At 41.7% G+C, this 9,996-nt stretch overlaps 1 protein-coding gene across 1 annotated transcript; it reads left to right on the plus strand.

The window, feature by feature from the left end:
• Nucleotides 1–387: 387 nt before the first annotated feature.
• Nucleotides 388–9,718, plus strand: dll4 (delta-like 4). The gene is made up of 11 exons (XM_081379170.1): nucleotides 388–1,191; nucleotides 1,325–1,585; nucleotides 1,873–1,930; nucleotides 2,577–2,840; nucleotides 4,588–4,648; nucleotides 4,922–5,052; nucleotides 5,261–5,430; nucleotides 6,628–6,847; nucleotides 6,977–7,697; nucleotides 8,177–8,285; nucleotides 8,566–9,718. Exons 1-11 carry the CDS (start codon nucleotides 1,138–1,140, stop codon nucleotides 8,569–8,571), a joined length of 2,055 nt encoding a protein of 684 aa, XP_081235296.1. The 5' UTR covers nucleotides 388–1,137; the 3' UTR covers nucleotides 8,572–9,718.
• The last annotated feature ends 278 nt before the right edge of the window (nucleotides 9,719–9,996 follow it).

A 9,996-nucleotide genomic window follows, 5' to 3' on the forward strand; every position in this document is an offset into this window, starting at 1 on the left:
CGAAACGCGCTTCTAACGAGGGGCACGCGACTCAACAATAACGGCACGCTATAGGCTGAAAGAGCGCAGCAGCGCGTGCAGCACATGTATCAAATTAAATGTGGAAAAATTATTCATTATCATTTTGTTAATTAAAGCTTATTTAGGCATTGTTTGGAGTGAACTTTTGATTATTTTAAAATGAAATATTGTGCATAAAACTGTTTAAAAAAAACAGTAGGCTTGCTTATTTTTTTATTAGCAAGATATTTTACACTCGAATATTAGTGTAGTGCTTTCGGGGTCAAACGCAGCGCTTTCATATTATCCTAGCTCGAAACACGAAGAGGCTCTCCGCCGGAACATCAGATATAAGGTAGGAAATATGACCCTACACTGACCGTGCACGCTTTCAATGATGTAATATAATTACCCGCGCAATTGACTGGAACGGGGACACACGAGAAGTAAGCGGCTGTAGCCCATGTAGTGCGAAGTTTCCTCCGTTTTCGATAAGGGGGAAATTGCACGGTGTGAAATGGTCAGAATTGAATCGTGCCTGCTTTAAATATGCCAACAGATGCTGGGCTTGTTAATAATCACTCGCGCTCAATTGGTCATCATCCGCGTAGTGGTGGGTATTAAATGTGGATATCATTGTTGTCGAGAGAGGGGGGCTGAGTATAAAGTGGGCGGCGTTTAGTGATAGACAGTTTATATAATGAGCAGCGCGGACACAAAGCCAGTATAAATACTCCGGGACGCAAGAAACAAGTCTTCATTCACGAATTACACGAGAAGCGCGAGGATACCCAACAGCGCGATGCTGACGCACAAAGTTTAGAACCAAAACAAGACATTACCATTGACACTAAACACATCGGTGTGCTCACTGTGGAATACTAAAAATGCTCCGTGGATATCTTGAGCCGAAGAGGAATAAGACTGGATGCTGATTTGCCAGTTTCACCTTCACCTTTTGGATAACTGGAAATTGGACGTGCTCCTGCACACTGAAGTGACGTGCATGTGGACGCGCAGCGGGATATACCTTTTTACTCTTCGGCATTTGTTTTCATTGCACCCTTTTACACTGGAATAGGCTCTTTCGGGGAATATAATCGTGGGTGACGCGGCTGCCCAGGAGAATCGAAAAGCATGGCAGCTTGGCTCACCTTTCTCATCGCATTTTTCACGACCGTTTTGACGCAGGTAAACAAACATAGTCGGTCCTGTGGAAAGTCAGTAGGACCCGCTCCTCTCAACTGTCTCTCAAGTTGCCTACACAGAGGGTAAGCCAGTATTTGCAGTGCAATGTTGTAATGCATGTCATTTTTCCCTTCAGATATTTGGATCTGGTGTTTTCGAACTCGACCTTCACGAATTCAAAAATTTCAAAGGCTTGCTCGCAAATGGCAATTTATGCAAGCCTGACTGCAGGACTTTCTTCAGAGTTTGCCTAAAAAACTACCAGGTGGTCGTGTCTCCAGGTGACTGTATCTTTGGAAGTGCCATAACGCCAGTGCTGGGGACAAACTCGTTCAGTATCATGGGAGGTGGCTCTTTCAGCACACCAATTCGACTGCCGTTCAACTTTGGGTGGCCGGTAAGCTCACATACAACTTATTTTGATTGGATAATCTATAACAGAATAGATTGTGTTTTTATTCCAGTATTAGGATGGCAACCATTTGTAATGCAGCCAGGTTCAACATGTGTAGACTAACTATTTCGATCCTCTCCACATTAATCAGCAGTTTGACCATTTTAATTATTCGTTTATTTCTGCTTCTAACGTTTTTATCATGCATGCAACTATACACCCGACTGTGTTTTACTTATCTTGCGTTGCAGTTATTAAAGGTTTCAATCTAAATCTCTCTTTCCTCTTAGGGATCATTTTCATTGATTATTGAGGCCTGGCACTCACCTTACGCGGATCTACCTGTAGGTAAGATACGAATTTTTTTTTCCCCCACTAGAGGGCGACACTGCGATATTGTGCATATATACATAATTTCAATCTTCTCCTTTCATTAGAACGTCATACATTTTTGTTTACAAAACTTTAATCAAACCATGGCACGCTGCGCCCAACTCTTAAGAAAAACGTGTTAATCAAAAAATTGCACATTTGTAATGCCTTTTTTTCTATTGCTTCAAACACCTTTGCATTCTCATGCTCGAACACAATTGAACTTCCTTTGGTTTATTTTTGGCGTGGGAAAGCGCAGTGGGCTTTGGTGAGAATACACAGCGCTTGCCAAAACCATCCGACTGCATTTTCCTGTATTTTACACCTTTGTCTGTCCCGCCCTTTAGAATGGGATAATACCATGGGAATATTTTGCTCAACTCAAAGGAAGAGGAAATTTAAACATAAGTTGTACTCCAAATGTGTCAGCTTCCCAGAAGTTAAAATTGGTCTCTTTCTTTTCTTCTTCTTTTGAAGAGACTTTCAAAAAACACATAAGCAAATAATGGCATACTCTAACCTATACTTAATTGAAACTTTTTTTTGTTTTTACTGGGTAAAAAAAGAAATCAAATAATAGTGAAGCAATGGCCTAATCAGAATCTTCTCCTCTTTTTTACAGACACATACAACCCCGAATTGCAGATAAGCTTTTTTGCCATCCAGAGAAAGTTGGAAGTAGGGGCTGAATGGTCTCAGGATGTTCAAAGCGGGAAGCAGACGGAGCTAAGGTATTCTTACCGGTTCATCTGCAATGAAAATTACTACGGCGACAGTTGTTCCAAAAAATGCACGCCCAGGGACGACCGTTTTGGCCACTACACCTGCAACCCAGATGGACAGTTATCCTGTCTCCCTGGCTGGAAGGGGGAATACTGCGAAGAACGTAAGCAATCAGAGATCACAATCCACTGGACTCTAGTCTTGAAGACTGAGGCTTCGCTTAGGTGTGAGCCTTATGTCTGAGTGATGATAACCATGCTGCCGGTGAACCTTAAGATAAGGCCTTGGATCTACTTTTTAGAAGGAGTTTTTAAAGGAAATTTAAGGAATACATCCTGCACTACCATAATTTGCTGCTCATAGCACAAGCATTATCGCTTTTAAACAAAAAAAAAAACAAATGTGGCAAATCAATAATTAACTGATAATGAAATTTAGTGTAAATGAACGTTTAAATTAGTAAAAGGGCAACATGCAATGTTAAATATTAAACATGTCAATGTTCCATCCGATGATGATGATCCTCAAGTAGGGCACTGTTGCTATGGTTACCACTTCAGCGATACTGTATGACAGCGTCCGCGAGGTGAAAATAGGCGCTTTGAGTAACTTGTAGCCTAAAAAAAGAAGAAAAAAGGAAACATGATCTGATTTTATATTGTAGCTTAAAGACCCACAACATTTTGGGGTTTGACTTATTTTGGTTGTCAAAAGGTACGCAGCAGTTAGCTAATACAAACAGCGCGCAGAGATGGTTATACGGGTTTAATGAAAAGCAAATGTTTGTCGGTATTCATTTGATTTTTGCGTGTACTTCTTTCTCGGTGTGAACTGCTGTAGTTTCCCTGACCATTCCCGCTGTTGATAAGGGCGCTGACACAGTTTGTGTATACTCTAAGCGCGGGTGCTTGGTAATTTAATCCTGCACGAGCGTCATGGCAAGCACGCGCCGGGTTAATCGCGCCATTATTATCCGCCACGCGCCACGAAATTGTAGTCCCCATTGTTGCGCTCCAGCGTAGCAGCTGCAAATATGGCTCACAGAGACTACAAACAACAATAGGGGCAGCTGTCCGTTATTGGGATAGAGCATCTGCTGCGGTCAGTGCTGGTCGGGTACCCGCTCAAAATCAATGTCATAGACAGCTCAACACAGGCAACAGTAAATTACCCGCATCCATAGCAGTGACCTCGTTAGACAGGTTCTGTACAATTGCTTGCAGTGAAAGATATTTATTTGGACAAGGCCCATGCTTTATGCTGATATTAAAGAAGTACAAAGAGCAGCTGATGATGAGTTCATTTTCATAATGCAATAATGGGATGTTCCTACTGTAAAGCTTGGGAATAGATACCAGTTTCTAACATTTCTGTTTTTCATTCAGCTACAACACAGCTTAGTGCACAGAATAAATCAGTCACACATACTCATTTAAAGCTCAGCGCTATATTACATCTTCAACTTTAAATGTGAAAGTTAATCTTTAGTTGAAGTGTGTTATTTTGTGCCACTATTGCCACCAGACAGAATTGCACACACACACACACACACACACACACACACACACACACACACACACACACACACACACACACACACACACACAAAAAAAGTTTCCTGAGCACTTCCTCGGTCTTTCATTGGTTGGGCAAACAAGTAGTGCTGCCCAAACCTGGCTAAGCCAACATTGTTATTTCAGAGATGTTCAAAGAAACAGCAATATTTTGGTACACTTTTTGAAGAATAAACCTCTCAAAGGCTTACTTATTATCTATGCGGGAGGAATTATTTAACATGAAAAAAAAAAGACATTTCACCTTTAATAAGCCAACATAACTTTGATTAAACTTCGCAAAACTACTGTAAACCCATGGCTCTTTACTAACAAGAGCTTTTTCTTTTAATGCAGCGATCTGTCTGGAGGGTTGCAGTGAGGCGAATGGCAATTGCTCCAAACCTGGAGAGTGTGTGTAAGTATACATGGGTTGTGTATCAAGTGTGAAATATCTCGATCACATTCAAATCTAATATTCCTCTTGATCTGTGTCCCTGCATACATACATTTATATAGTATTCGCCCTGTTGTAATTTTCTGACCCACATACAGGATAAGCATCAACTTTTGTCATTAAATGAGTTGGAAAATTTGATGGAAAAATAACGTGATTGTTTAGTGGGGCTTAAAAACAATATTTGTTCTTAAAGCTTTTCTCATATAGTATGGTTATATTTGTGTATTGCAGGTGCAGAGAAGGATGGCAGGGTAAACTTTGTACAGAGTGTAGAAAATATCCAGCCTGTAAACACGGCACCTGTCAACAGCCATGGCAGTGCAACTGTAAAGAGGGCTGGGGTGGACTGTTCTGTGACCAAGGTAAGACTCAACCCTAAACAGTTACAGTAGCTGACTGAATGTCTCACTCATTACTGACCTCAGTGTCATAGCACTCAAAGTAATAGTAGAACTTAAAGCACTTCAGTTCATTGCTAGTTTAAGGTAGAACAACTAGATCTGTGACAAACATGTGATGGTGAAAATATGACCCATTAACTGACATTTTCTATTATTTCTTTCAAAACAGATTTGAATTTTTGCACACATCACAAGCCATGTGTGAACGGAGCCACATGTATGAATACAGGCCAGGGCAGTTACACCTGCACCTGTCGGCCTGGTTTCACCGGGGTCAACTGCGAGCTTGAGGTGCGAGAGTGTGACAGCAGCCCATGCAAGAACGGAGGTCTTTGCTCAGTGAGTCATTATTCTGTTGAAAAGCCCCAAACAGGTTTTTACTGCCACTGAGGGATGCTGACTCCATCTGAAAATATGAATTTCATTAAAACCACATGCATTATTCACATGCATGGGTTTAATGTTTTTTTTTTTTTTTTACTATAATGTGCACCAATCTGGATTGGGATACTCTTCACAACATACTTTGATGATATTGAAATCACTAAAATATGACAGTTAAGGCCATTGCACACTGAGTCCGAAATTCGCATCCGAAATTTTCGCACGTTAAAAAAAAATTCGGATCGGGTTCGATTTTCTGCGTTTTTCGCATCCACAGTCAGTATTTTGAGAGTTTTTTTTGACAATTCAGAGCCAATGTACAAGCGAACGACAAAATCCAGAATGGCGTCTGACAAGTACTTCGTCTCGCAGCACAAAGTAGGCTACTGTATGAAAAACAAATAAATATAAAATTAAATAAAAAAATATATATATAACGTTATATAATTAAAATATAAAATATAACCTGTATACCTGTATACGTTCTGTCTGCCCAGCGCTTCCGCCGGCCGTGTGTGTGTGTGTCCATACCTTAGACATACTGCCAGTCTCTGTTCAGGATCGATTGGTTCACGGAAATTGGTGGTCTTCTTTTTAATATGTGGCTCCAGTATCGCTAGCAAAGCATCAAACTGTTCCACTGACATTCTGAGGTAAATTTTGAATCGCTCGGGATAATTTCGCAACTCCTAGATTAGGAGGTGAAACTCTCCGTCCCCTCGGCGCAATCTCAGGATTGGATGGACCCAATAATTCCTCTTTCTTTTTCTCTTTTTAAGAAGAAAGAGGGCAACAAAACCATCCTCACTGCTTGACGAATCCATTTTGTATTTTTCCGCAAAGGTTTAATAAATACGCATCGGACTCAGTGTGCAAGGTTTCTGTGCGTGACGAATTTTAAGGCTGACGAACACGAAAAAATGGTGCAATGGCCTTTAGCCTTTGATAATTTTATTATCTGGTCATCTCAGAACTATCATTAAAGTGTCTGTAAAAACCTCAGGCTTAATCAATGGGCTTGTTATGACCTTATTCCTGCATCCTTTGAAAGGCCTCTTTCTTAACATCTAGAATTACTGTACAAACATGAAACAATGCAAACCGGTCCATAAATATATCTCTGAAACATCTGCTTCCTTTCTGGCCCTATAGGATCTTGATAAAGGTTACATCTGCACCTGTCTGCCTGGCTTTGAGGGAGCTCACTGTGAACACAGTCTGCTCACCTGCGCAGACTCTCCGTGCTTTCATGGCGGCAGATGCCACGAGAAGGATAACGGGCGCAGCTATGCGTGTGACTGTCCCAGAGGCTACACTGGTCTTAACTGCGAAAGAAGAGTGGACAAATGCACCACTCTGCCGTGTGCCAATGGTACGCAAAAGTAACTTATGTTGAATTCCGGCAGTGTGTTTTGGATCTAGAGATCCAGATGTGTGTGTGTGTGCATGCATGCATGCATATGTATAATTAGTCACTTACACCTGTGCCTACGATCCACAGATGGCTTGTGTGTGGTCCTGGGGGGCGTTCGCATGTGCAGCTGTCGAGCGGGCTTCACTGGCCAGCGCTGTGAGATCAACATTAACGACTGCGCGAACAACCCCTGCGCTAACGGTGGCACGTGCTACGACCGCATCAACGACTACGTCTGCTCCTGTGCCCCGGGATACGAGGGCCGCAACTGCGACCGGCCCTCCAACGCCTGCTCGTCCAGACCCTGCATCAATGGCGGCTCCTGCGTGGGCATCCCAGGGAACCCGCCCGCCTGCTTCTGCCCCAACGGCTTCACCGGACCCCACTGCGAATACTACTCGGTCACCGCTCCCGTGACCAAAGGAGAAACTCAAGACTCCTTCCAGTGGGCCGCGGTCTCTCTGGCCGTGGGTCTGGTGGCTCTCGTGGTTCTGCTCTGCATGGTGGTCATTGCCCTGCGCCACATTCACAGGCAGGCATCTGGAGAAAGGACTCGAGGCGAGGCAATGAACAACATGTCGGAATCACAAAGAGACAACTTGATCCCCACCTCACAGCTGAAGAACACTAATAAGCAGGTCAGCCTAGAGGTGGACTGCGCACCTGACAAATCGAATTACATACACAAGAACTGCCACTTGGACTACAATTCATCGAAAGAGTTCAAGGACATCGTATCCCAAGAGGACAAAAGTCATAAATACGAAAAGTGTTTAGAAGAGAAAATACCATTGAGTAGAATGTACAGGTAAGAAATGGATTTCACGTCACTTTGATAAATAGAGGTGTTTGGATGGATTGAATTTGCTTTATTATGCTGAGGTCATGCTCCATTAGCGCGCCGCCCAGTATATTAACCTTTGCACTTAGCGCTCGCTTGATGACCGTAATATGAACGTCAATACTGACTAAGAGAAGTTAAACCCTGATATCCACAACACACATTTACACACTCAAACTAAATTTTACACTTGGACCCAAAGGCATTGACAGCAAGAAGCCTTTTTACCCCGTTAAAAGATTTTTATTGATTTGGACCGCACAACAAAAGCGCTTTTTCCTCTTACAAGGATTTTCTTACATCAGCCTCTGTAAACAGAGGAAAGGAACAAAACGCTATAAAGCGAAAAAATGAGCCGAGCGCTTTCACCCCCATCTCCACACAATAAATAGCTGCCCCATGTGCTTTTACTTTGTGTTAACATGAAGCGTGATTTGTGTGTGCAGGGAAAAGCCAGAGTGTAGGATATCAACGATATGTTCCCCAAGGGACTCCATGTACCAGTCTGTGTTTGTAATAGCAGAGGAGAGGAGTGAATGTGTCATAGCAACTGAGGTAAGGAGGATCAGTTCATTTCTTAATGTCTGCATGTTTCAAGCAGGGATCTGCTGGCCATGTTCACCATTTTATCATTCTGTCAGTGTCTACTAATGAAGTCTACTAGACAGAGGCTCACTTAACGGTGAAAGAAAAGTGATGAATGTGTCATTTAGGCCACTAATTAGTCCACTAAAATTTTAAATCGAATTCTACTGTATGCCATTTGAGAGCGATGCTTCATTTCCAAAGCATAATCTAAGCCTCTGTTTTGTTTTTGTTCTTGTTCTTTCTACAGGTATAAATTACGGGCTGATGTCTATGAAGAGAGGAGACAAAAACACAATCAAACTAAAATGTTTTCTGGATTGTTTACAAAAATACTTAGAGACTGGAGATTTATATCGACATCCACTGCTGCACTGAGAAACTTGAGAAACTGGAGAGAGCAGAGTCCTGCTCATCGAATGCAATAGTTTAGTTTTATGTTGAAGAAGTGTTTATGTACAAACGTGTACAGTCCTGGATGATTTCTGAACTCTTCTGCTACGGTATGTTTTTTTTTTTTTCCCCGTGGGCTGAAAGGAAAAGGGACTTCTTCAAAAAAATAACAAAAAAAAAAAAGTTTAAAAGATCCTTTTGTGGTAATCATGGACACATTGTCCGCCAAGTAATCAATGGAAGGTGCCAGGGACTTCCAAACCTTCAACCAGCATTGCCAGCTATGCAAGAATGAGGAGGGGAGCACCAATCAGAGCTTACCCATACAAATCAATGATGAGCATTATGAATGTCTGAGAAGAAAGAAAAACTGCTAACATCAATCATATAAAAAAGACTTTTTGCTCTCCTCTCTACAATAAGCAGCTGAAAATTCACGAAAAAGCCTTAAAAGAATTAAATCGAGTGCTATGTTTGTGCCCAGGGTCTTCTTGGATTGTTTTTGAGATTTTGATCAACATGGGGGAAAAAAAAGAAGAGAAGAAAAATAACCTACAGAACTGTAATACGCAAAACTGTGCCAGCAAGATCCAAGAAGTTCAACTTGACTTCTTTTATGCAACACGGCCCATGAGTACAAGACCAGAAATGGACAAAAACAAAGCAACCGCTCACCACTGACTGCCTATAATTAGTTTTGAGAATACAGAACCAATAATGTAATTTTTTTAAAAAGTGATTATTTCCAGAGTTAATTTAATAATGACACACTGCTCTTTATATGTTTTATACTATTATTTTGTATATAATGCATATTTATAAGAAACCAAACATCTGAAGAATAAAAAGTTAATTCCTTCAAGCTATTTTTTTTTCTTCACACTTACATGTTTCTTATAATGGTGAGTGGAAAGGGAATGAAAATGTTCTGGTTTACTTTTACGCTCTCTTATAAAGGTTACAAATGTACCGTCTTTTACATTTCCGTGAAGTATTTTTTCTCAATCCTGAAAAAAAAAAAAAAAAAACATTCAACCCCCTCCTTCCACTTCCCCAGTTGTAAATTGGCTTGAAATTTAAATCCGTTGCCTCGGATACAGGCCCCTTGAGCTGGAAATTCTGAAACAAAGACAGGCGAAGAGCGCAAACGACAGAGGAGCGGCCCCTCCTCAGAAAACCGAAACAGATGCCCCAGGGTGCAACCTTGCCCTGCCATAAAAACAGCGGCATATGCCGCCCCTCTCGCCAGGTTCATCGTGGCGCTGCTCAGCAGAGCACCCATAAACAA

The sequence above is a fragment of the Scardinius erythrophthalmus genome, assembly GCF_964197995.2.
Source record: "Scardinius erythrophthalmus genome assembly, chromosome: 11".
NCBI lineage: Eukaryota > Metazoa > Chordata > Actinopteri > Cypriniformes > Leuciscidae > Scardinius > Scardinius erythrophthalmus.

Excerpts from the sequence above, each read along its gene's own strand:
- dll4 (XM_081379170.1), top strand. The coding sequence starts at position 1,138 with ATGGCAGCTTGGCTCACCTTTCTCATCGCATTTTTCACGACCGTTTTG. Across the intron at positions 4,649-4,921 it reads TCCAAACCTGGAGAGTGTGT|GTGCAGAGAAGGATGGCAGG; the intron begins GTAAGTATACAT and ends TGTGTATTGCAG. Across the intron at positions 6,848-6,976 it reads CACTCTGCCGTGTGCCAATG|ATGGCTTGTGTGTGGTCCTG; the intron begins GTACGCAAAAGT and ends TACGATCCACAG.